Genomic DNA, 27,479 nt, shown 5'->3' on the forward strand with positions numbered 1-27,479 from the left:
GTACAATTTAAATCAATTTAAAGTTGTGCAAACAAACAGCTTCAAAGCTTATATCAAAACGCAACAGTGGTAAATGTACAATGTCCTATAGTTTGTGATAGGTGTAGTTACTGTAATACATGTTCATGTGTCGGTCATTCCATAGTAATATCAATGAAAGCAAATACATGCCATGGCTTTGGCTGGTTTTTGTACCATTCTTTCAAGTTGTGCAAATAAAAAACTGAACGCTTGTATAAGTCACTTATGAATACACAACACACAATGAGACTTCATGCTCACCCAAATATCCATGCCTTTGAAGACCCAGGGATACCTAAGTGATGTATAGCAGGCCCTAACCATTCCCTAGCTACCAGCACATGAACATGGAGACAGTGAATTTATTTATTCTGAATTTTTTATTTAGTGAATGCAGCCACACTAAAGAGAGGGAGAACCTTTACCATGTCCATTTGCTGTATTTTCACCTTAGCATTGCCGAAAACCGAGGAAATAAATTTCCGTGGCCTTCCATCTACATTCTTCACATTGTAAGGCTTTGCATGGCCATAGAAGTCTTACCAAGCATTTTCCGGCCCTCAGCATATCTAAGATGTTTGTGCCTGGGGAGAATCACGATGTTCGCTCCAATATTCATGCCTTTGAAGACCAAGGGATTTCCTAGTGACGCATAATAGGCCCTAACCATTCCATTCTTGCTGTATTTTATTCTTAGAATTGCCAGAAACCGAGGAAATGATGCGGCGTGGCCTTCTACATTGTATCTGCATCCTTCACATCGTCAGGCTTTGCATGGCAATAGAAGTCTTACCAAGCATTTTCAGGCCCTCGGCATATCTAAGATGTTTGTGCCTGGGGAGAATCACGATGTTCGCTCCAAAATCCATGCCTTTGAAGACCCCCTACATCCCCCAATCCTAGTGATCTATGCCTGGCCCTAACCGCTCTATACCTGGACATGGAAACGACATATTTTTCCTTTCCATAGGAGGAACCAATTGATTTTTGTGCGTTGTGTGAGATTGTGGTATCGGTTGTGAGCAGGGGGCATGTTGGCTGTCCATTACTCTCCCTTTGTGAGACAGCTCCGAGCAGATACTGCACGACTACGCCGTTGTTTGGACATCTATCAGTAATCGACCATGTTGTGTTAGTGTACACACAATCCAATGTAGGCCGACACAATGGAATAACATGGTTCTTGGATAGAATGCCAACACAGGCAAGCAAAAACTTTTATTTCAATGGTTTTAATATTCAGTAAGACATTTGCAGGCATAAGACCCAAATCAGTCCTCACTGTAAGAGGCTTACAACATGGACCACATAAAACACTAGGGAGGCACAGAAAAAGCTTAAAAGGAGGAGTGGTCCAATCTCTGTCATTCTTGATAAAGATGAATAAAGTCCAAACCTGTCGAATTCCGTCTCAGCGCTGTCATTGTCCCAGAGCTACGAAGGATGGACCACATAAAACTATACATTTCACAATCCTCATATCAACTACTAGTAGTTTAAAATTAGTGTAAAACATTTAGAAAATCATTGCAAGGTTAGACTACTTATATGCAATGTCCAGGTGTAAAATCCTGTGAGTATTATGGATTAAGTCTAATCGCACATTGGAGGTAAGAATTAAAGCCTCTTTGTATATTATATATTATATATATATATGTATATGTATATGGGCTTAAAAGAAATACAAAATATTTCTCTCCCCAGCCTTACCAAAAGATGCATACTACCTTTTTGCTTGCTGTCTTCCATTAAAACTGTTTCATAATAGGCACTCATTTTCACTTGTGTAAAGTGAGGAAATCTAAATGTAAAATGCCTTTTAAATTTCCAAGGGTAGGCACAATGTCGGGACCTGCTTGGGATTCTAAACCCAAAGCTCTAGTTACTGAGTCAACTACCCAAACCACAAGGCAAAGAAAAAACACAACAACACTAATTTAAACATATCAGCTTTAAATCTAGAAGTAGACTTTGTGAGCATTATTATTGGTACTGAGTTTTAACTTGTTCTTTCTTGTGATCCTTGTGTATTGATCATCTATCTGAGTATACATTGTATTGTTCTAGGGAACCTGAAAAACAGTTCAAGCTTGAGACCTGAGTGTATCCACTGGTAAAATAGATAAATAAAAGGCCACACGATGCCGCATGCATAGTTTTTTTTACCAATTTTGGCCCTAAAACTGTTATCAGAACACGATAGCAAGAAAAACAAGCGTCACTTCTGCCTAAAACTCGTAACAGGTGTTTGATTACAAATTAAAGCGGCGCTAAGTGCAGGCGATAATGCACGGTTGCTCGGGAGGGTGCTAAGTGGTCGTTTCCCCGCGCGGAACGCCTGCTGAGATTAAGCCGGTATCGTTTCTTTCCCTAATGGCGGGCTTGTAGGAATCGTAAACATACGCAGCAGGGAGGAGGGAGGGTGCATTAATTATAGATTCACCCGACGCACGCCTGATGCATAGGTTAACAACCGATCGGTGCACCATTGCACTTAGGCCAGGCCAAGGAAGTCAACTGGTTCACGGAGTTGGATAAAAGGCAATTTGTGGAAAGAGCTAATCAAGCTCAAGTAAATTTTTTACACAAGCAGTAATTCTCACCTGCTGACGTTTTGGTGTCTGTCAGACACCTTCTTCAGAGCTTCTTCGGAACATCAGCAGGTAAGATTTACTGGTGGTGTACAAAATCTCCAATATACTATGTTCTATCAACCTAATGAAATTATTTTCAGATCTCAATTTTGGTTCTAGAGTTGTTTTTTTTTTCAAAAAGGATAAAATAAAATCTGAAAATTGATATTTGAGGATGTGAATCCCAAATTGTAGCTTTTAGTGGATGATCGCTTAAATATGTCCATGTGGTACGGATACTGAAGATACCATTATACAAAATGGCTGTCACCCAAGTTCGGACACACACCAACCCAGCCAAACTCACACACCCCAAACATACACTCAATTAGGCAAAAAGGTTGCTTCAGCAACCAACCTAAGCTAACCAACCAACCAACCAACCGACCGACCAAACAACCAACCAACCAACCAGCCAGCCAGCCAGCCAACCAACCAACCAACCAACCAACCAACCAACCAACCAACCAACCAACCAACCAACCAACCAACCAACCAACCAATTAACAAACCAACCAACCAACCTATTAACCAACCAACCAACCAACCAACCAACCAACCGATCAAGAAACAAACTGATGAAACTTAAAATGGAAGTATTTGACCTCCTTTTCTCAGGTTAAGTCCACAGAGAATACAGAGAAAAGTAAGTTTGGGTTCAATCAATATTCCAGCCGACCGAGTCCTGAGTTGACCCAGGAAAGCTCCCATCCTGTCCATGAATCATCGCGTTGTGGAATTGATAGCCTCCTTACTGTACAGCAAACATGCACAACTGGAGATTTATGCCCCACCTGGAGGGGGGGGGCATTGATTACTCGGTAAGTGATTTTTGGTGTTCCCTCCCTTCCCCCGACCAGAAATCACCCCGCAAGGTTTTACTGCTTCTGGCAGGGGACAGCAGGTTGACGAGGGCCGCCCAGGGACGACGAAATAAAAACTTTTTTTTATTTTTTGGACAAATTCTCTCAGTGTGAGGCCAAGAGAACACTTCTGGGCACTTCACTAAGTTCAGGTTATACGAACACTTAGGACAAATGATGCTGGATAGGGTATTGTGGAGTGAAGTATGTACGATAGGCATAATTCCAAGTGGCCTACTTTTCCACATAGAGCTGATGCTACTGAAACAAATATGTCATCTAATCTCTGAATGTGTCTGTATTGATCCTTTGCTGCAGTAAACTGTGTATCAGCATGTACCTGTCCTTGGTGCTGACTATTCTGATGTTGTTATTGGTTCTAGAATTGTTCATACAAATAGCCACAGAGGCATCTTACCATAGACAACATGCTAATTGTGCTCTCTATCAATACTAAAGTGCAAAATGTTGGCATTTGGAAAGAACACTATATCATTAAATAGATACAAAAGGCCACAGCGCTTTATTTCCTTGGGTCAGGAAATTTTTACAAGTTAGTAAGTGGGTAAATGAAAACAGAGGACCGGGAGGAAAAAACGAATCTGACTATGAACACTCCCTGAAGTTGTGTGTACCAAGGTACAGACTTTCCCTTCAAACTTTGATTTTCCTTTTTCTGCAAATTCTGCAATTATTGCAATCCAAGAACAAAAAAGGCCGCACCAATTTAATTTCTTGGTTAACGGATTTTTTAGTAAAATTTTAGCACAGGGACATCATTAAAACAGAACACTGGGGTGAAAACATGCACCTGACCCTGTTCACTCCCTGAAACTGAGTACCAAAGTACAAACTTTCCTCTGAGATTCTCTCGTCATGTTGATTTTCCAATCTAGCATTTTTTTTAGAATTCCGTTAACCAAGAAATTAAATTGGTGTGGCCTAAGGCTCTCTAAAAAAACAACAACTAAATTCCGACTAGTTTACTTCATTTACCACAATTATCTCGGGATATTTTCTGCTATTCCTGAAGCTAATCAACCAAATAAATGGAGCTTTAACAAGCACTTAGGCTTGTTACCGCCTCTGAGATGGAAAACAAAGATAGATTCTTTTGAGATGGTTTCTTAACTGTCTCCAATTTGATCCATATTTTTTGTATCTACTTTTCCAACAGGGTGATACGTATATTGGTAGCAGTTTGCAGGTTGTAATTTTGCAGGTATAACACTGACATAAAACTATTTTGATTGCTTGTCTCCATTTTGAACATTGACGTATTCTGTTGTTCAATGTCTGACTTATTTTACATTGAACTTGGGTCTCCAGAGGCCATCTATTACGGAAAGCCTGTTTGTCCTCAACTGAACTTATCCGGGCACTCGGCCTACTTGCAGCTTTGTAGTCTTCATAAAGCTACATACTTTTTGTGCAAGTTTGTCCATTTGAATGACTCAATAGTGTTCCTTACACTTGTTTCCAATCAACAAAGCCTACACGGCAAGATTTGTTGCACCTTTTGAGTTCAGTAAAGTAAAAGTAATGTGTAAGGAAATTGCGGCAAACTGTCATCCGTTCTCCTGCGGTTAAACTGATGATGTAGATGTGGTCCCAATCCCCGGGCGACTGCTCGTGATTTGCTGTGTGCGTCACCGCTATAATCTCGCCGCGGAAAACGATTTGATTTAATTTGGTTTTGCTCGGCGGGCGACGGAAACATTACCGTCATTCCGAGGTACATTGATTGGGATGCTGCACAAGGAGTGGGAATTAAGTTGGTATCACAGAAGAATAATTGCTGCCAAGATTTGATGTATGGGGGGACTTACCAACTGCAGCAAGATCCACTTCGACCCGCACAAGATTAAGTAAATGAAACAATTTTTAATTAAATTATTTTTCCCATTTTGTCAGGTCAGATTCAATGCGCTCTTGTCGTGTTTAATCTGTTTCTTGAGGACTAGAAATAATCCTTTGGAATGAAGTCTGCCGGTAAAATGAATTGGAGAGGATTTTCTTAAATGACTTTGCATCCTATTACTAAATAAAGTAAACGTCAAGGCAGGAATGTTTTGAAGCAGTACAGAAATTAATCCAGCACTACAGTGTAATATACAGGATATGCATTGGATAAGCTATTATTGCTTCCATTCACTGTGCTGGCTGTAGGCTTGTCATCAACAGTCAAATGTGTGACTGTAAAGTATTTTCTGACGGTTTTCAGGATGGTACAAGATGAGGTTCTGAAATGTTGTTGATGGAGGTGGAAGGGTCTTGAAAAGTTGTAAGTCTGTCAGAGACCAAAATCTTGCCAGCATCAGCGAGAAAACTGGCTTGAATAGTTTTTTTAGCTTGTTGTATCAAAAGGATATGTACGTTCTCCTGTATGTATCTTGTATGAAGGCTGTAGAATGACTATTGAAAAGTTTGTAGGTAAGAATTAATTTGAAATGTGGAGTGAAGACGTCTCCTTGTATATTATATTGAAGTGTTAAAGCAGGGCTGTCTCCAGGATGGAAACTTGCTTGTTGGGACTGAAAAAAATTCAACCCTGTCCTTAAAAAAATATCAATTCCATGACCTAAAACTGATGAAAATGTATTTTTGTAAGCTTAGAATGACAGATTCAACATTAGAAATAAAAAACATGGGCTTCCAAACAATGAGTGGAACGGAAAAAATTTAAAGCTGGAGACAGCCCTGTGTTAAAGTAACACTTGTAGATCATTTCTAAACTTTTTTAGTGGATAATCCTATGAAACGCATCCCTAAAGCCTATCAGAAAATCACATATCAGACTGCAGTTGTCTGCCAGTTGTTAGAATAAAGATTGGACTGATTTGAATTTCATGGATGTGAAGAACTCCAATATCCAGTAAGGTGCCACTGAGCATTAAAAGAAGAAAAAAAAGCATACTAAAAGGTACATCCATCCAAATTGCAACCCAACCAACCCCAAGCCCCTGATAGTATACCTCTAAATCCCACAGATAGCAGTACGGTGATATCAATATTGACTTTCACCACTGGGTCAAAGATTCACTTCTGAAAATTGATAAGGCCTGCTTTTCCACATAAAGCCGATGCTACTGAGATGAGTATGTCATCTAATCTCTGGCAGTGTCTGTATTGATTTTGTGCTCCAATAAACGGTGTATTAGCTATCAATGGGGATATCGGCAAGCAGCTGTCCCTGGTGCTGAACGCTCTGCTGCTGTGATTACCTTTGACAAGAAGGTTATGTTTTCGGTACATCATACCTACGGCCAGTATAATTCCAAAGAATCAAGCCTGTCTGGAATTAAAGTGTCAACTGCATAAAAATGACTGCATTAGGCCACACCAATTTAATTTCTTGGTTAACGGATTTTATTTTTAAATTTTAGCAAAAAAAAACAAATCATGAAAACAGAAGGATGGGGTGAAAACTTGCACCTGACCCTGTTCACTCGCTGAAATTGTGTCCACCAAAGTACAAACTTTCCTCTGAGATTCTATTTTCCTGTTGATTTTCCAATCTAGCATTTCTTTAAAAATTCTGTTAACCAAGAAATTAAAATGGTGTGGCCTTAAGGCATCATCATCATACAGTCAGGCCTCATGAGGCGCGCAGGTTGACTGTCGGCGCTGCCATCCCAAATTGCAGGCAGAATGGGGCAAGTGTTTATTAGTGGGTCAGTACTTCAGGCAATGGGCTGCCTCCGGGTGGGTGAACCGGGGGTGCATATTGTACCGCGCCTGGGGAAGACTGATCGTCGTGAGCATTCGCTGTGACGCACACTGGATATTACTGCTAAGCTGTGTCTGAAATACCCATGTATATTTATAGTAAGAGGGATTTTGGAGAGAAGATATTCCTGCATTTGTTGCACAATTGTCTTCAACTTGTTCATACAGAAGCAATTAAGAGTCAAGCAAGTTTTTGGGTGGGACAAACCTTTCCCAGTGGATATAAACAGCACTTTATGGCAGCTACAGTGTATTTGATGACACATAAAAGAATAAGGTTTTCTTACAATTCATTAGTCTAACTGGTGTTGGACATGTCAACCCTTTATTTTGATTTGCCACCATTCTTTCAGACTCCTTGAAAAAGTCTCTGAGTCACTGCTGTTAAGGCCACACCAATTTGATTTGTTGGTTAACGGAATTTTAAAAAAAAATACTAGATTGAAAAACCAACATGAAAACAGAATCTCAGAGGAAAGTTTGTACTTTGGTGCACACAGTTTCAGGGAGTGAACAGGATTAGGTGCAAGTTTTCACCCCAGCCTTCTGTTTTAATGATATCCTCGAGCTAAAATTTTACAAGAAAAATCTGTTAACCAAGAAATTAAATTGGTGTGGCCTAATGTCTTGATTTCAATACCATATTCTAACTTTACAGCATTGAATAGTTCCCTTCCAATCATGCACCTACCCAAAAATGTAACCTGACATCTAAAACAGTGTGACCCTCACCAGCATGAAGACAATGATCCGACCAACTGATAGACTCCTTCAATCTAAATACTGACTTAGGCGTCTCTTCAGTTTATCCTGTTGCCATGAAAAAACACAAAACTTTATGGCAAACTAGTTTCCAATTTTGCAAAAAAAAACAGTTACTCAAGCACCTGGATAAAATTCTTAAAATTTTATCCAGTTGCTTGTAATGAGTAACTGTTTTTTGACATATCCTATTACCAAAACGTCTGTTAAACCTTCATCAATTAACATAGTTTCCAGTTTATTCTTCCTACAAAACTGCGAACATAAAACCACCCCGAACATTTCTGCATTTAAAGTGAATACTGGCTCAGAAGTCTCCTAAATCTATCATGTTTGTGTTAAAACCACAAACCAGTTTCGAATTTCTTTGTCTTCTTCCTACAGAATGGCCCAAAGGCTGAAGACTTGCCAAATTGTGGATGAAATTGTGCGGATTAATTGGAGGTTGCCCTAACATGAACACATAAAGCCAGCTACAGGGGGGAGACAGTACATTATTGATGCTTTAATATCGCTAATGCGCATAACATAAATAAACTACGCCGGCGCGTGTGTCAGAACGATCGCGCTTATATTGCTTCTTCATCTTCATTGCAGGAGTAATCCTTGAGACGGAGTCCTGCCGCAATAATTCATCATTCCTGTCGTGAGGCTCCATGGGTTGCCGTGGTTACGGGATAAGGTGAGGAATCGAGAGGACCTTAGCCGCTGTACCGGGTGAAGGAGGCGTGACACAGAGCAGCATCAGGACCGCCTCCTCTGAGAGGTAAACAGACGGAAAACACGTCCACATCTGCCGCATCCCTACCCGGGCAGACGTCACGGCAACCTGTTACCATGGAAACGAGCTAGTTTCCTGAGAGAGGACGACTTGTTAGAGGGAAAGAGCTTCCCGCAGAGTATTTGTCACGCCGGTGTTGGCAGGAGCGTTGGACGTCATGACGCACCATTGATTACGAAGCAGTGTGCCTGTGGCAGTGAAACACCTCTGCTAGATACTCCAAGCAATTCCTGTATTCTGTCACATTTGTACGTTCTGTCAAGAAATGCTGCTGCGATCACTGAAAGACCGATGGAATGAACCGGATGAAACATGCTGCTGAAAGGTGGACATGTATATGTAGAGAGGCCCAGCTATTGGATTTAACCACATTGGCAAAAGACCTCAAAGACAAAGTAAAGGTAAGTGATTGTTCTACATATTTTGTCAGATTCTACAAAAATTCTCAGGCGTTGGGTTGAGTTTAGCGGACACCACGACTCAGCAGTGTTTATATAGAATGTATACAGAACCTGTTTCAGTCATTGTTGTTATACTTGCTGTGAATAGTAGTTTGTTCTGTAAAAGGTCAACAACAGAAAGAAGCATCCCAGAAGAATAAGGATGTACATGAAGCTTTCAACAAACCCTTAGCACCTATCTAGTCGCGCATCTACCCAATGTTTCAGCAATATGGCGCCTGTAAGCTACTATAGTGCACTGACATTCCCCTTTAAAATAGAATCAATATATGAACTCCTTCAAGGTAATAAATCTCAGAAATGAATCCTTTTTACTTTTATGACAATTCTGCAACCAGTTGTTAGCAAATCAATGTATTCAAATCTATATCTGGAATGCAATAAAGATGTCATCTAAAGTTTATTGCTAATCATATTTTCTACTTTCAGTTTCTAATTCCATTATCTTATTTCTAAATTCCTTTATGAAAAAGTGGATTTTGAGGCATGTAGATTTTAATGTTATTGGCAAAAGTAGTCTATATTGAGACTAGCATTTTGCAATCTTGACAGCCCTGAAGAAATAATAAACAATTTAAAGCCTTTTCTTGGGAGCGAAAATATATGGGAAATGTTGCAATTTGGCCTCTTACGGCAGCGAAGACTAAGTCTTGATGAATTGATACATTTTGTTGCAAATTTAAATTTAAATTTAAATAGAAGACTCCTCTTTTTTCAGGCTTGTGTTTTTTTCATGAATTTTGCGGTCTTTACTCGGGTCCAGGGTCTTCTGAGGGCATCACTGACATAATCATGTTTGCATGACCTCTTTTGGTGTCAAATATTGTAAATCATTACATTCATGCGTGAGCTCCACAGAACTCGATAATACATAGCTGCTGAATAAGCAATCATAATGTACATTTAGCAGGAACTATATCATATTATCATTATTATAGATTCATCCTATTTAAGGTAACACCAATCTTAATGCAACTGAATTTAAGTTTGTGATGATTTGATTAGGCAGTAGGAAGAAAATGGAGTGTTTGCAGTGGTTTTAAGTTAGCAGTTGAAACAAAGGAGCAGGCAGGCAGGAGACAGAACAAGCATTTTTGCAAGGGTTCTAAGTTTGCTGGGAAGAGGTTACGGTGCAAACTGTGAACATAAAACCACTGCAAAAGTTTCTGCATTATAGTATTTTCTTGGCTCTCACACTACCAAAAATGAGTTTTCTTATTTTCTTATTACTTCTTATGCACAGAAAAAAAATTCTTAAAAGAAGGAAACTTTCTGTGTTTAAGAAAACCATTTTGTCCACGAGTTAAGAATTTCTTTCTAAAGAATTATTTTCTTAGAAAATTTGTATTGAAGCAAGGTAATTCAAGAAAGGGGAGAAAAAAAATCTTATATTTTCTTAACATGACAAGAAAAATAATCTTGAAGTTAATAAAAACCAGAAATTTAGACTTGAATTTCTAGAAATTCTTAATGGTTAAAAACTTGCTGAGAAATAGTTTCTTAACTTAATAGAATTAGGAAAGTGTTCCTTGTAATGAGAATTTCCTTGGAAAAGATCAGACAAATTCTTTATTTTGTATTTTTTATTCATTCTTGAAATTCTTGATATAAGAAAATTTGTCCATGAGTTAAGAAAAAACAACAAAACTAAAAAACAAGAAAAATTATTTTTGGTAGTGTATACATTATGAAACCATTTTAATCAGTTGATTATTATGTGTGTGCCACATAACAGCGTTCTTGTCAGACTCTTTTCTCATGTTGATTCTCTATTTTCTAAATTCAGGAAACAACAAATCGAATATGGCACACCATAACTCCATCACTATAGTCAAGGGGGTTACAGGCCTATAATGAACATGTAGTAAGTGCCCTAAATGTAAAATCATGATATTTATCTAGCAACTATAACTGCAGATAGACAAAAAGCTGCATGTACAAAATAATGTGTACCATTACATGTCCCTGCAAACCCTTACACTCATTGCTTAAATCTACACACAGATTCTCATACCCTTGTCAAACCATCCATACTGGACATTGACTGGTCAGTACTGATTGACTACTGACAGTAGTATATCAGTAAATTTTCAGTAAATCATCTTTTACTGTCATACTGGAGCATCACTGTGAACTTAAACCCAAGCAACAATAGGGCCAGAATATTGGATTTTGAAAGTCAATTTATTTCGTCATTTCTTTTCACTATCACAATGTATAGTGACATCCATGATGCAAAAATATGACGTCGGTGTGATGTCATTGAAAATTGTTGCAGGGGTTTTTGTAGCCTCGTGAATCGAAGGGGATCATTATACGGCTCGTTTTTGCGCGGTTTTAAAATGCTCAAAGTGTGAAGTTACTACGCACATGTGCTAAACAGTGTTTTACTTAGTAAATATCACTACCATGATTATAACGATTTCAGCATTTTTCTAATTTTCATTTTTTTGGCCCTAACATTGCTTTGGTTGCCTTAACTGAACACTGAAGTCAGCAATCTGAGCCAATGAGCAATGAGTTGGGCGGAGCTGTGCATTAGGGGAACACTTCCCTCATTTGCCAGCTGACCTAGCACGCTGTGGTGCCGAGGCAAATCTTTCGGCAATAAGTGGGGCATGCTTCGTGTGTGAAGAGAAGTCAGGGACTGGAGGGACAGTCAGTTATGAAGAGCTTATGCGGGATTAAGAAAATCTTAAAATCAATAAATAATATGGGGAGTTGTGAACATTTTGAATATTATAGATAACTAGTCTAAGAGTTCCACAAACACATCATCTTATTCAAAGGTTTCTCAAGTTATGACATACAAACAGACCCACCCAGCAGCTGGCGTAACCAAAAACATAATCTTCTCGTCAAAGATAATAACTCTGCACAAAGGTTAACAACATCATGGTTGAAGATATCGTTCTTTATCTTTATTCGAAATTGCAACAATACAATACACAGTGGAACGCCAGGCAGACAAGCTGATGTTGCGGACCACTAACATAACAATTGAAGATAATGCAATGTTTAAAATCTATGAAGAATTGGGAGCAATTAGTAGCAATCTATCATAATGGCACTGTCTCTGTTCCTGTATTTTCCAATGTTTTCACCCGTGTCAGGATGAGCATATCCTTGTCATTGATAGAAAAGGCTACCCAGTGGACATATTGATTATAAAAGGTCAACGACCCCTAAACGTTCCAGTGCCCAACCCTGTGGCGACCGTATTTAATAAGTTCATGACCCCCTTACTGGTTTTGGAAACTGTGGACTTCTATAGAAATATTGGGATTGTCAGTTGATGAGAGAGGTCATACACCCTGTAGGGATGGTACTGGTCAATCTAAATCTGTCATGTCACAAATGAAATGAACTTTGAAGTGTGTAACGTTAACTGACTAACAGAGAACTAAAAGCATCTATAGCTTGGTAGGTCACAAATTATACTTCATAGAATAGCACAATTTGAACATATGCCAGGTTCTCTAATGCTGGGGGAGATACTGTAAATGCAGAAATGTTCACAGTGGTTTTAAGTTAACTTTGCAGTTTTCGTGGTAAGTTCTTTGCTGCAAACTTAAAACCACCGCAGATTTTTTGCCCTCCTACCCCCTTGTCTACTATCATCTCAAACGCAAACTTAAAACCACTGCAAACACTCCATTTTCTCCCTACCGCGAAATGAAAACCACGCAAACTTACATGCTCTTACAGTAGTTTCAGAGCTTAGGGGGGGAAATAAACTATCAAAATCCCCAGAAAAAATCTAAACGCCGGCTCTACTAGAGGTCTGGGAAGGAGGCTACAGGAATTACCAGACAAATACAGTTATTCTTTATTTGTTAAGCTGTCTATTTTCAGCTGATTTAACGGTACTAGTCGACTGCTAGAATTTCATCATTGTAAATATTTTATCACTAACATTCGGGTCATCACGATCAGTGATGTTTGTTCCAACCATTAAAATCTAATGTAGTGAACCCCCCAGCCACTAGAATAACCAACCGCAATATCAAATGGATTTACAGTATGTTAGATGCTTTCCCATGCAGAGCCGCTTAATCACCCACAGTAATACTTAATGAAATTACAGTATGTTAGAATTCAATGTAGTGAACTACTCACTTTTTCCCTAGCCGTTAATCATTGACCGCAATGCTAATTTGAAATATATTTTTGCAGTATGTTAGAGTTAAATGCAGTGAACTAGTACTCCCTTTTCCACCATGGCCAGCAGGTAAAATCACCAACTGCAATACTAAATGGATTTGACAGTATGTTGAGACAGTGATGTTTGTTCCCACCGTAAGAATTAAATGCAGTGAACTACTCCCTTTTCCCCCAGCCGTTAAAATCACAAACTGCAATATCAAATGGATTTTACATTATGTTGAGACAGGGATGTTTGTTCCCGCTGTTAGAATTAAATGTAGTGAGCTACAGTATATATATAACTACTTCCTTTTCCCCCAGCCGCTAAAATTACCAACTGCAATACTAAATGTATTTACAGTATGTTGCACACGTCCCCCATCGCGAACAGCCGATATTGCGCTCCCCCGCTCCGGGGGACAAAGGGTGCCTCGTAATCGCTACATGCCTCCACAATCAAAACCAACATAATCAAATTCTCTCCACTCAATCATCATAAAGCGGCCTTCATTGCTCCGTATGGAGCAAGAAAATTCGGCCCCGGGGGATCACTTTCGTGCGGTTTTGAGGCATGGTCACATTCTTGCGGACAACGAACGCCGCTAAGCGCTCGTGCTTGTGTATAGGGAGCCGGTTATCTATAGCGTGCAGTGGGGACGTAAGTACCGTTCTTTTGTGCCGTCCGTTCATGTTACAGCTGTCCCCCGGGTAGGGCAATCAACGCTGATCTGCGAGGTAATAATTGGATTCTAATCCTCCTGTTTTGTGAATGCCTGTTTCCTCAGGGGAAGCCGGCCGTGCGATGGAGCCAATCGAGAGCCGAAGCTACCGGCCGCTGCGTACGGAGGACAGCCAGTGAGCCCCAGCTGCTAGAAGTAACAAGCGGGCACACTTCTACTGGAGATCGAGTTTAGAAGCTGTTGCTACGGGCCTTGAAGAAGGACAGCTAGCCTTGAACCTGGACCAGTGACCCAAGCCTGACATCCATCCACACAGGGAAACTAAAATCATCTACAGGAAACAGAAGGATAACCTCAATCCTAGCCAGGAGAGGATACAAAGGAGCACACCAAGTGGATATCAACTTCAAAGCTGCAGCTTCAGGTTCAGGCCCTGAAGGACAACCGGTTGAAAACTGTAGGACTACGTTCCATCCTGGGCACCGTACACAGGAAGGGACACACTGAATATCAATTGTAGAAAGCAGAGGGCTGCATCTCAATCCAGGATTGCAAGACATTTGAGGAGCCACACCTACTGGAGATAGTACAAAAGCTGTTGCACCTGTATGGGCTTTTAGAAAGGAAACAAGGAGTACCTTGGAGGCCACCATTCAAATTTGGACACCTTACGAAGGAAAGGGGACAACTTTGTACCATTCCAAGCAGCAGGGAGAATGAACTAGGTGCTAGTGTACGACAAATGTCTGCAGGGAACTTTGAACAGGCAAAATAACCTGATTGAAGGTGTTAAAATACACTGGATATTTCTGTCTGCAAGAGACCTACAGCTGAGATACTGTTGGCTTGCTATCTAGGACAAGGAACCAAAGACCACAAGACAAGACAGCACCAAAGGTGAGAGAAAAATATTGAAGTTTTCTTGGAATTTGTATTAGACTTGCTGCTGTGCTGTACATCTGTGGTTCACTTCAATTTTGTTTGTTTGTTTGTTTGTTTGAACCTTCTTTTATTCATGAGAAGCTCAAATCAGCCTGCAGGCTTTTCATTGAGATCATGAGAGAAGAGGTAAGGGTCAGATAAAATATAACAGAGATACAAATCACATCATTTGATGCCATGGGTGTCTCTAGGGGCTCAACAACATGCACCTACATGTCAATGTTTCCTTATAGTCACTCTGGGTAGCTCTTCCTACAGGAGGTCATTATCACAACGATAAGTCCTCGGAGAAAGCTGATACGTCAGCAATATTTCCCTCAGGCTTAATTATTGTCAATACAGTCTGATGATGATTATGACAAACTGAGTTGAGGGAAATCATGGCACTCATATTATAGTATTTATTCTACATGTATCAATGTTTGTATGCTAACTATCAGCGAAAGATCATTGTGATTTCAACTTGCAGTAGGCATCATGTTTTTAGAGCAAGCAGGACTAATGTACTAAAAAAAGATAAGCCTTATTATCTCGGACAGTTGACAACATGTAATCTGTATGGTAGGCTTTAAACTATGATTTATGGGAAATAAGTGTATGCCAAATTAAGACCATATCCAAACCCAATGATCTTATTAATCTGAGTTGACTGTTTGATGGTCAAGCACTCTTATTTGTATTTTGAGTCTTCCAGTATGTTGTACTTTATAAACTCATATACCTTATGGCATCTGCTTAACTTTGATGTGATATGATTAACAGGCATCTTGAAAAGAGCCAATCAATATGTTTCATTTTCTTTTTTTTACAGATCCTGTCATTGACAAGTGAGAGACCTGCTTGCACCAGGACCCTTGCCGTAACACTCAAGCAGTCCTAAAGTAGCCTAGGAAGCGACCGAGAGAACATCTTGGCTTGGATTTGCTAAAGTACCCTGGGAAGTGACCAAGAGAGCATACCAAACCTAAAAAGGCGGACATCCAGGCTAGTTCTAAAGCTACTCACAGCATCGAAGGAAGTTTTCCTCACAATTGGATACATTCCTGTGATTTGCCACCATGAAGCTGTACTACGCGGTGATGCTCGCCGCCATGTTGGGAGGAGTTTGTGCGCAGATGCCCGCCCCGGACCAGAGCGGCACGAACCAGAAGGCCCCCGTGCAGCCGCAGGGCGTCGTCCCCGCCAACTGCCCGAACATGTGCACGTGCGACCCCACCGACCAGTCTATCACCTGCAAGCGCGAGGGATTCACCATGGTCCCCGAACAGATACCGAACCAGGTTTGATAACTGTTTAATAATTATCAACTTACATGCACAGATACCGAACCAGGTTTGATAACTGTTTAATGATAGGATATGGGAGATTCTTTCTTTGCGGTGAGAACACTGTCCCAAATATGGCTAAGCGCCACCTACATTGGCTATTTACAGCGGAGAGAAGCAGTACTCCAGTCAGAAGCTCTGAAGAAGGTGTCTGATAGACAATTCGAAACGTTAGCAGGTGAGATCAATACCTGGTTGTGTAGAAAGAATCTCCCATGTCCTATTTTCTACCAACCTGATGAAATTATTTCGGATGTTTAATAATATAATCATCAACTTACATGCACAGGGAAAGGCTTGCGCCTCCCCCCCCCCCCCCCCCCCCCCCAGATACCGAACCAGATTTGATATCAGTTTAATATTTATTCATTGAACCGCAAACTTACATGTGCAGGGAAAGGCTTGCGCCTCCCTGAATTGTGTTCAATTAGGTATAGTGGGTACCGATAACATTTACCATGGTTCCCCCCCAGATACCGAACCAGATTTGATAACTATTTATCTATAGATTTATCTATTCATTCAAAAGCACAAACTTACATCATGCTCAGTTTGGTACTGTGGTCCCCCCCCCCCCCCAGATACCCAACCAGGTTTGATGTCTAATGTTTTATCAGATATCCATTACACTAGAATGAATCTAATCTAATTAATGAAGGTTAGACAGTTAATTACCCAATCCCAAATCCCGATCCAGGGGGTCGATCTCAGATCTAATCCAACCCAAATCCCGATCCAGGTGGTGGCGCTACGTCTTGTCCAAGACAAGATCAGCATAATCAACCGGAAGGACTTTGCCGGCCTGACCAAGCTGAACTACCTGAACATGAACAACAACCAGATCACCAGCATCGCACCCGGGTCCTTCCGCGACCTGATCCGACTCAACGGGCTCAGGCTTTCCGGGAACCGACTGCAGGTAGGTAGTCCAGTGCATGGTTAGCGATCTTGCCTCTGGAACTACATGTAGAAGCCCCGGGTTCGATCCCGGCTGTGTCGCTCACCCGACATGCATGCTACCAGGAAGGGTCGCAGTCCTTAGGACGGGACGTTAAGCCGTGGTCCACTATTCATTGTGCTTGTCAAGAAGAGCTAGGGGAATTTCCCCGGTACAACGAACCTGTAAATACTGTACATAGCGTCTGTCTTCTCTGTCACGACCAGTGGAAGATTAGCTCATCTGTTAATTGAGGTCATTTGAGCTAAACTGGTTCGAAATCACTTTCCTTTCCTTACAGCTCTTGCCGCGGGGAGTGTTCCAGGGACTGGCCAACCTGACCAAACTGCACGTGGACGGGAATCAGCTCGTGTTGCTCATCGATAACCTGTTCCAGGACCTGACAGCACTGGAGGTGCTGGACATCAGCAGCAACCCTATTGTGTTCGTCTCGCCGCGAGCGTTCTACGGACTCGTGTCTCTACGGCAACTCTTCATGACAGGTCAGGTTCTGATATAGTCAGTCAAGTATGTACAAATCATCTCATACCTTTTCCCCTGGCTGGGAATAATGTTGCTCGCCACGCCTACATATAGCAGTGACTTTTATTCAAACTGAATATTTCTCCGGACGTATGATGATGATGATGATGATGATGTACAAATCTCATAAATCAAACTGACTTGACTCTTTCTGTTTCCTCAATGGTAGAATATCTTGGCAAACACTGCACTATACAGTTTAGGACATCTGATTTTCATTAGCATGTCAACAGGACAGTAATCATCACAATAGCTAGGATTTCGGTAGACATTCATGAAAGGCTTAAAGTTTATATTTAATAATTATGCCCCAAAATTTGAGTAGTACTAGTGCACCTTATTTCTGGGTGAGGCAGAGAGCTTATTAATTACACCCTCGTGTATCTTAATTTGTCAGTTGAATAATGAAATGATTTTGGGCACATTTGCATTGACTTGAAATCCACAGACGATGACAGTCATAAAATTTGACCTTCTAACAGCCCATTCCTTCCTTGCAGGCAGCAACCTAACAGCCATGCCCAGCAAGGCCTTCTACTACATCCAGAACCTGAAGTGGCTCACGTTCCGGCAGATGCCAGCTATGGCTGTCACAGACGACACCTTCCAGTACCTGCCACTGCTGCAGAACCTGGACCTCAGCAGGTTGGTATCATTATCGTAACTTGTCGTGCTTTTGCCAGCACTGCAACCAGCTTAGGGCTTCTTGGTTGACTTCATATAGGTCCCGGTTGGCATCGTTTGGACCCAGTTTGCAGTCACAGAGAATGTGTCCCATATATTCCCTCCTGGTGCATAGCATAGTCCAGTGGTAAGCAATCTTGCCTCTGGAACTAGAAGCTGTGAGTTTGATCCCGACAGTGTCGCTCACCCGACATACAAGCTACCAGAAAGAGTCGCAGTCCTTAGGACGGGACGTTAAGCCATGATGGTCCAATGTTCATAGTGCTTGTCGAAAAGACCTATAGGAATTTACCCTGGACCTGTAAATACTCAGTACATAGCATCTGTCTTCTCAGTCACGACCAGTGGAAGAAAAGCTCAAACAACACAAGGTAGCCAGAGATGGCAGACTTACACATGACCCCCTTACACATGGTGCTTTGGGACTCTTCTAGCCCTACATGCAAAACTACTACTAGTGGAAGAGTAGCTCTTCAGTGAGCTAAGATTGGATCGAGATCACAAAACTACTACTAGTGGAAGAGTAGCTCTTCAGTAAGCTAAAACTGGATTGAGATCACAGGTTTTCCTTTCCTCTCCAGGTCCTACAGCCTGAGCTCCATCTCTGACTCGGGCGTGAACCAGATGAACCTCAGCATGCTGCTCCTCAGCAACTGCAACTTCTCCGTCGTCCCTAGCAACGCCTTCTCCGGCCTCGACAACCTCATCGTCCTCCGGCTCTCCTACAACCCCATCTACGAGATCCAGCCCTATGCCTTTAAGAACCTGACTAGTCTTCAGACGCTCACGCTGGACCACATGCAGCTTCGATTCGTCAACAGGAGTGCATTCAGAGGCCTGCCAAACTTACAGACACTGGACATCACTTATAACAAGTAAGTACAAACACTAGACATCACTTATATTAAGAAGTAAGTACCTCACTTAAAACAAGTACTAAGTGCTTCACTTGTAACAAGTAAGAACCTAGTCTATAGGAGTGCCCTCTGAGGCCTGAAAATCTCACAGACACTCCACATCACTTATAACAAAAAGTACATCACTAAGAACAAGTAGGAACCTAGTCTATAGCTAAGGAGTACCATTAGAGGCCTGCTGAAACTATAGACACTCGACATCACTTTAATCTACAGACACTGGACATCACTTATAACAAGTAAGAACCTTAGGTAGCTAAGGAGTGCCCTCAGAGGCCTGACGAACCTACAGACACTCAATATTACTTATAACAAGTAAGTACTTCACATGGCTACCTTGCCTCCCCCCCCCCCCCCAACAATGTGGAGGTAAAGGGACTATCCCTGTATGTAAATACTTTACTTTTAGGACCGCATCTGTAAGCAGCAACGCCTAGCTGCAGTGCAAAGTGAACCAGTCAGTATTGCCCCGAGGTAGGTGACAGACGGTCACTGAAATGTCATGCAGTTGAATGAAACACTTGGTTGTGCATACAAGAGTCTTTTTATTCAGTAAACGTACCACCATCATTCTGGCAGTCCTGGCTGTATGCAACATTGTAACCCAAATAATATAAAATATAAGATAGATGAGAAAGTTTGGCATTAGGATAAAGCAATCAGTCTTCTGGTTGATCATACTTCAGTTTGTGATCCAAGCCGGTATCTGCAAAGCTATGATAAGGGCAATTGAGTTTGTTGACATGAAAGCCGTTTTTGTGCACTTATTACTTGCCATATTGCTGCACAATGAAGCTGGGGATTAACTCGTTAATCCACCTCATTAATCCAGATTATCTATGTGATGTCTGCGCAGATCTGACTTGTTGTCGTTGCTGAAAGAAGTACAGTCAAACCTGGTCAGGCAACCACCTGGCGCAGGCAACCACCTCCAGTCACAAGCCACATTAAAACAGTCCCATCCAGTTTTACATAGCTAACCCCACCCTATCCTGAGCAATCACCTGTCCTCAGGAACCATTTTTCTTCAGTACCATGAGTGGTTGCTGAATCCAGGTTTGACTGTATGTAGCAATTGATACCAACCTAATGAATACAAAGTATTCCTAACGGGTATTGTTACATCTCCTGCAGTTATAAGTCATTTACTGGTACTTTTCTGTCCCTCCCACAAAGACTAGCCCTTTGTGATAGCATATTTGAGAGAGCCTTGTACAATGTACTGTAAAAAGGAAAACATTTGTGGCGATTTAAGTTTACAGTAGGGAGATAATGGAGTGGTATTAAGTTCATGTTTGAAACTGCCATGCAGAGTTTTAGTTCAAACGAGAAAATGTTTGCCATGGTTTTCAGTTTCCGGTAAAAAGATCACTGTGAAAAACGCAAACACAAAAACACCCTGAACATGTCCCTTTTTACAGTATTGGGGTAAAGCTAATAAAGGGATTTATCTGTTAATCCGTCTCATCCATCTAGATTACTTTTGTGACATCTGCACAGCTCTGATTTTTTGTCCTTGTTTAAAGTTGTATGTTCTTTCAAGGCATCATCACAAAGTTTCTGCCCCCATCACAATTAAAGGCTAACCCTTTGACACAATGCATTGGACATCCTTGGCCTATATGCCAAACTACAGTTAAACCTGGTTTGGCAACCACCTCCAGTCACAAGCTACATTAAAATAGCCCCGTCCATTTTAACATAGTTAACCCCACCCAGCCCTGTGCAACCACCTGCCCTCGGAGCAACCATTTTTCCTCAGTACCTTGAGTGGTTGCTGAATCCAGGTTTGACTGTTTGCAGCAATTGATACCAACCTAATGACCTTACAAAGTATTACTAACTTAAAGTTAAACTAGTATTGCTAATTTACCAGCAATCTTCTATTGCTCTCACAAAGACTATCCCTTTGTTCGGGACAACATTGGCCTTGCATTGTACTGAGGCAAAACTAATGAAATAAAAATGATTAATGAATAATCCCTCTCATTAATCCAGATTAGCGTCTTTACGTCAGAGCAGCTTTGACTCCAACCCGTCTGTCGTCAAGCTGTGCATGGAGGGGAATCCCTGGGACTGCGGCAGCTGTGACATGCGCTGGCTGGACTTCATCCCTGACAGGTTTGTTTGTTTGTTTGTTTGTTTGTTTATGTCTGGGTTTATTTATGTGCATGGAGGGGAATCCCTGGGACTGCGGCAGCTGTGACATGCGCTGGCTGGACTTCATCCCCGACAGGTTTGTTTGTTTGTTTATTTGTTTGTTTATGTCTGGGTTTATTTATGTGCATGGAGGGGAATCCCTGGGACTGTGGCAGCTGCGACATGCGCTGGCTGGACTTCATCCCCGACAGGTTTGTTTGTTTGTTTGTTTATGTCTGGGTTTATTTATGTGCATGGAGGGGAATCCCTGGGACTGCGGCAGCTGCGACATGCGCTGGTTGGACTTCATCCCCGACAGGTTTGTTTGTTTGTTTATGTCTGGGTTTATTTATGTGCATGGAGGGGAATCCCTGGGACTGTGGCAGCTGTGATATGCGCTGGCTGGACTTCATCCCCGACAGGTTTGTTTGTTTGTTTATTTGTTTGTTTATTTATGTTCATGGAGGGGAATCCCTGGGACTGTGGCAGCTGCGACATGCGCTGGTTGGACTTCATCCCCGACAGGTTTGTTTGTTTGTTTGTTTATGTCTGGGTTTATTTATGTGCATGGAGGGGAATCCCTGGGACTGCGGCAGCTGCGACATGCGCTGGCTCGACTTCATCCCAGACAGGTTTCTTTGTTTGTTTATTTGACAGCATGCTTAAATGTATTATCTATCACCTGGTTTCTCAATCCTTTCCTTAGTCACTGCGGATGCTGTCTGAAACGTCTGGCTGTTTCAAAATCTTATCCTGTTGCTTGTCAATCAATGTATATTTTTGGCGTGTTTATTGATTTACTTCTGTTTACTTTTATCTGAGGGTAGCTCTCTCAATGACTGAGCACTGATTTTTAGTGAGGCCCTGGGTCCACGCATGCAAAACAATTATACCACAATATGTGCTAACAATGTTGTTTATTAGATTTCAATCTAGTGATTGTATACAACTTAGTATGCTTCACATTCTACATGGAGACCTTGTACATGTTGTGTAGTTTGCAGTTGACTGTTGAAAGATGCTGTACTTTTTGTTGTGTCAATAAAATTTTCTTTTTACATAACTTATGATACCTTACTAATAGGCTAATACCTTTAAATATCTATCATAACATAAAAACAAACATCATGTACTTGCTAGAATTACACACATCATTACAAAGACATGTGAGTGAGCACAAGTTTGATGGAAAGGGCAGAGACATCTGAGGTACATACAGTTCTAATTCCAGTTGTCAAGTAACCAAAACCAGTTCTTGTAAGCTTATGAAGCAAAATGTGGGTCATTAAAACCTAGCATGGTAAGCCATAGCAGATGCCGCACTAAGATGAAAATTTGCTACAAATCTATCAATCATCATCATATAATGTATTGATCATCATCTCCCACAGGTGCGCAAACAACGTGACATTTTTATCTTTCATCAAGCTATGACAGTTACTCTAACAGTTACAGTTACTGTCAGTAACAGTAACGTAGCGACACTGATATTCTAACGCAGTTACCACACTAAGATGAAGATTTGCTACAAATCTATCAATCATCATCATATAATCTATTGATCATCATCTCCCACAGGTGCACCAACAACGTGACCTGTGTGAACCCGCCAAGCCTGAGGAACCGGAACCTGTTTGATTACATCCCCAGACTGAAGCAGGACACAAGCAGGTGCATCAAGCCTCTAGTCACCATCAGGCAGGGCGGGTACATCTGTTTCCCCGAACGGACCACAGCCGTCTTACACTGCAACGCGTCGGGAAGCCCCGAGCCCTCCATCATATGGATCGGGCCGGATAGAACTATACTGAGAGCACCCTCTCTGGTGTCGAACATGGCGGTGTCGGAGTTCGGTACGTTACGGATATACCGTATATCGCGCTCCCACGAGGGGACATACTCGTGCATGGCGCACAACATCGTGGGGAACAAAACCGCGTACATAGACATCACGGTGGAACCCATGACGACGCTGGCACCCACGCCGAGTCCACCCACGGTGAAGGATAACTCCAGCGCGTCGGCCGGGGCCCAACTGGACAACAAAACCACCCTGACAACGATACTGGCCAGTTTCATGGGCTGTTTTTCCTTCTTCGGTGTCGTGCTACTGTGCTGTTTTATATTCAGCGTGTGGTCTAGAGGAAAGAACTACAAGCAGGACGGCATAGAGATGACGTACGTTCCCAACAGGCAACCGGAGAACAACGTCAACATGATCCCGAACCCCAGGAAAGAGAACAACGCCGCGCGCGTTCGGATGGACATGAAATTCAGCCGGATATGACTAGCGGAGGAGGAGGTTGAGGAGCTGCAAGACGTGGTATGAAGTTGACGCGCCTGCGAAAACTTTTCTCAGGCACGAGACTTTAAAAATCACAATGCCAGACGTCGAGCATGCCGATGAAAGGAAGGATACCTCAGGAAAGGGTTATCACATCTGACAGGTCAGATACAATGCAGCATAACTCTTCTGGTGACAGCTAAGAGCCAGGATTACATAACTGCAGACTGAGATTAAGGTGTATACGGTAGATACATTGTATGTACATGGGAAAGACAAGGCAGGATACTGGACAAGCTCCAGGCACATGTAAGACCGCGACAGAGCAACCTGGCAGAGCAGGCGAACATTCTCAACTTCCTCCATAGCAAAAATGTCTGACTGTGTAAAGAACTTTTTGATAGACTGAGATAAATAAGAAATAGCTAGACTGAATGTGGCAGCACTTTGCATGCTGGTTCAGTGATTCATACCTTATCAGAGACAGCTTGGTACAGTGGCGGCGTGCGTGTGCAAAGCTGTTTCTACTCTACATACAGCACCATGCATCCTTGCAGGACACACTTATCAAGCTGGAATCCTGCAGAGAAGTGCAGGAAAATGCACACTTTTGTGAGTGTCTTCAGATTAGTCCATTTCTCCTACAGTGCGGAGAAGATGGTGATCTTCAAAATGTAGCATGTACCCATTTTTCTTGAAGATCGTGATACACCTTTCGCGATAAATCTACTGGCAGGAGAACGCAAGATGGAATATCATGGGGAAGTATAATAGGGTAAAGCATATTTATGACGGTATCTCCAACTGTCTGTACGGTCCCTGAAGTATCCAGAAGCTGTGATGTAGCATCTAATCTGCAGGCAATGTTGTGTTTTCCGGGAGAAGGATGATCATTCAACGTATCTGCTGCCATTGCCGCATCAGGGGTGCACACTGCTGCTTGGGTTTGGCTTCAGCACAATGCAAGACATCACCCTGTAGGAGTGAAAACTTTTCCGTTCCGTTACCTTCAGGAGGATTAATGTTGCTCATGATCTGTGGTTCCTGAGATTCAGCAGCAGCAGGAATCCATCCATCGGCTTGCTGCATCGTTGAGACCCAATCTCTACTGCAACAGGATTGTCATAAACTGTTCATCAACATGCATCATCTCCATATATTCAGCGACTGCTCTGCTGCTTCCCTTTACAACAGGAATTTAGATTCATAACACATTAAGATTCTTACCATTTCTGTGACTGTTTTCAGCACAATTAAAGCATGGGTAATCAAAACCAGTCTGCTAAAATGTATAACATGTTATCTTTGGTAAACCTTCAAAAATGGCAATCCACACTCCTCTACTGATACCCTTCACAGCGGAAATTTAAGATTCAAGATTCTAGAATCAAGATTCATACCATCTCTGTGACTGTTTTCAGCACAATCAAAAGATTCTTTAAAGCAAGAAAAACTGTCAGCTAAAATGTGTAATATGTTATCTTTGGTAAACCTTCAAAAAGGGCAATCCACACTGCGCTACTGCTTTCATTCACTGCAGAAATTTAGACCCAGAATACATCGAGAGTCTTACCATCTCTGTGACAGTTTTCAGCAAACTTAAAAGATTCCTTGATGCATGAAAAATTGAAAACCAGCTAAATTGTGCAACATGTTATCTTTGGTAAACCTTCAATAAGGCAATCCACACTCTGACAGTCTGCAAGAAATTGTCTCTAATATGGAACTGTATTAAGACTTGGTAACTTATCATACATGTACATGTACAAGCATAGAATTGTTGGGATGGCCTTTGCTACAGTATGCACTCCTCAAGTACATCATTAGAGATTCAGGTGTAGGCCACACAAATTCTTGGTTAATGGATTTTTATTTTCCCAAAAAAAAAATTTTAGAAAAATAAAATGAAAACAGAAGGCTGGGCCAGCCTTCTGTTTGTTTTCATGATTTTTTTCTAATTTTTTTTTTTTTAAATAAAAATCCGTTAACCAAGAAATTAAATTGGTGTGGCCTTAGGAAGACTGACCCAGGTTGAACCTGTGAGTGTGAGTTCCCTGAGACAGATCTGTAGTTGGAAGCCCCAAACTTTTCTGATCCAGCCATCAACGTTCGGGGGTGAAAATGGTTATTTTACAGCACAGCAATATCTGGCGGTAAGCTCCAATAGCTTCTCCAAAAACATTTGCACTGCCGGAAGATTGCACAGTCGGGCGATCAGGAAGGGTATCAGCAAGAAATCATTCAGCCACGATATCTGACGACCGGTGATGGCCGTAGGGGGAACAAGCCTGCTGACTACGGCTCACGGTCGTATGAATAAATCTGTGTCCACAGCGGATAATGGATCCCCGCTGCTGGAAAAGCGTGCAATGTCAACCAGATCTGTGGGAGATTCATGCCCGGGCGCCGTGATAGATACCCTCTCAGACCGGCACTGGCAGGCTGAACATTGTAGGCACTGAAGTACACCGATGTAAGCACCATCCTTACATGCAACATCCTTCATAGACACACTCTGGGTATACTCATGTGTCTTTCCACTTCATCTTACAAGTATGGTCAGTGTCAATAAAAATTAAATCCAAGTTTCTGAATCTGCAGGGTTTACAAAATTGTGAAATGCTCTAAGGCTTGGTTGTTTTGTAACTTTGTGTCAGAAGAATGAATATCTAAAGCTAGCTGTTGCTTGAGGTGTATATTGATTGCTTACCATTTTATCTTAAAAGGATGGTGTCAATACAAATCAAATTCAAGTTTCTAAAACTGCATGGTCTAAAAAATTATGAAATGGTCTTGGTTGTTCTGTGACATTGTATTTGTGTCCAGTTTCAGAAAAATGAATATCAGAAGCTTAGGCCATTGCTGTTGCTTGGGGTGTGTATTGATCGCTCATGGGGATTGCAATCAGGTGCATTGTACATTTTAATCTTAAATCATAGTTACCATTTCTAATGTATGTATCTTGCTCTCATGAATTCCCTTCTTGCTAGGCTTTATATTTTTTATGATATCTCTGCATATCACCCCCATGTATTACTCCGCTGCTCCTTAACTTTATTGCCATGTAACACCCTTCCGAAAAAGGACACACTATACTGGGAGGCTGCCCTCACTTGACCTTTGCCATTTGAATCTGCGCAGCCGGTATTACAAGTTTGTCAGTGGGGCGCACCTCCTCAACCCTAACACCCAGGGAACTGCCCCTGCCGTCCAGATAACGCCTCGGAAACGCAATTTTACGCCACATTTTTATAAACAAAGCAATAAAAGTGGAATGGGTTGGCCTCCCCTCTGTGACCCTGTCAGAGAGATGTATCCGGCAAGCGTCTTCTCGTAGCTGACGCGGCAGGTTGGAGGAGATAGGGAGCGCGGGGTCGGGGGGTCAACGGGTTAGTAAGTAATGTACGACAGGATCCGCGGTTGTTTCTAAAGCACCGGGGAAACTTTGGTCACTTGTGGATATCCCTACACGAGATCTCGAGAGGAGGATCAAAAGAGATGAGAGTTTTGGGCATTATCTGAGGGCTGGCATGGTATGTGTCATATACTGGATATAAAGGCATAAAATCAGTACATATTACATGTTTTTTGGGACATGCAGAACATAAAAGGCAAGGGAAAACATTAGGGAA

General features: G+C 41.7%; 3 protein-coding genes across 3 annotated transcripts in view; 2 read left to right on the top strand and 1 right to left on the bottom strand.

The window, feature by feature from the left end:
- Positions 1-27,479, bottom strand: part of LOC136426462 (platelet binding protein GspB-like) — a 505,111-nt gene that overhangs the window by 423,263 nt on the left and 54,369 nt on the right. The window lies entirely within an intron of this gene.
- LOC136427097 (leucine-rich repeat and immunoglobulin-like domain-containing nogo receptor-interacting protein 1) lies at positions 16,887-21,766 on the top strand. Its single transcript, XM_066415812.1, has 6 exons — positions 16,887-16,898; positions 17,083-17,262; positions 17,582-17,783; positions 18,324-18,468; positions 19,089-19,382; positions 21,423-21,766. The coding sequence occupies exons 1-6, from the start codon at positions 16,887-16,889 to the stop codon at positions 21,628-21,630; spliced, it is 1,041 nt and encodes a 346-aa protein (XP_066271909.1). The 3' UTR covers positions 21,631-21,766.
- On the top strand, positions 21,922-24,837 carry LOC136427165 (leucine-rich repeat and immunoglobulin-like domain-containing nogo receptor-interacting protein 2). Its single transcript, XM_066415932.1, has 2 exons — positions 21,922-21,985; positions 23,142-24,837. The coding sequence occupies exons 1-2, from the start codon at positions 21,957-21,959 to the stop codon at positions 23,848-23,850; spliced, it is 738 nt and encodes a 245-aa protein (XP_066272029.1). The 5' UTR covers positions 21,922-21,956; the 3' UTR covers positions 23,851-24,837.

Source organism: Branchiostoma lanceolatum, chromosome 2 (assembly GCF_035083965.1).
Source record: "Branchiostoma lanceolatum isolate klBraLanc5 chromosome 2, klBraLanc5.hap2, whole genome shotgun sequence".
NCBI lineage: Eukaryota > Metazoa > Chordata > Leptocardii > Amphioxiformes > Branchiostomatidae > Branchiostoma > Branchiostoma lanceolatum.

Excerpts from the sequence above, each read along its gene's own strand:
- LOC136427165 (XM_066415932.1), top strand. The coding sequence starts at position 21,957 with ATGCGCTGGCTGGACTTCATCCCCGACAG. Across the intron at positions 21,986-23,141 it reads CTGGACTTCATCCCCGACAG|GTGCACCAACAACGTGACCT; the intron begins GTTTGTTTGTTT and ends CATCTCCCACAG.
- LOC136427097 (XM_066415812.1), top strand. Across the intron at positions 17,263-17,581 it reads TTTCCGGGAACCGACTGCAG|CTCTTGCCGCGGGGAGTGTT; the intron begins GTAGGTAGTCCA and ends CTTTCCTTACAG. Across the intron at positions 18,469-19,088 it reads CAGAACCTGGACCTCAGCAG|GTCCTACAGCCTGAGCTCCA; the intron begins GTTGGTATCATT and ends TTTCCTCTCCAG.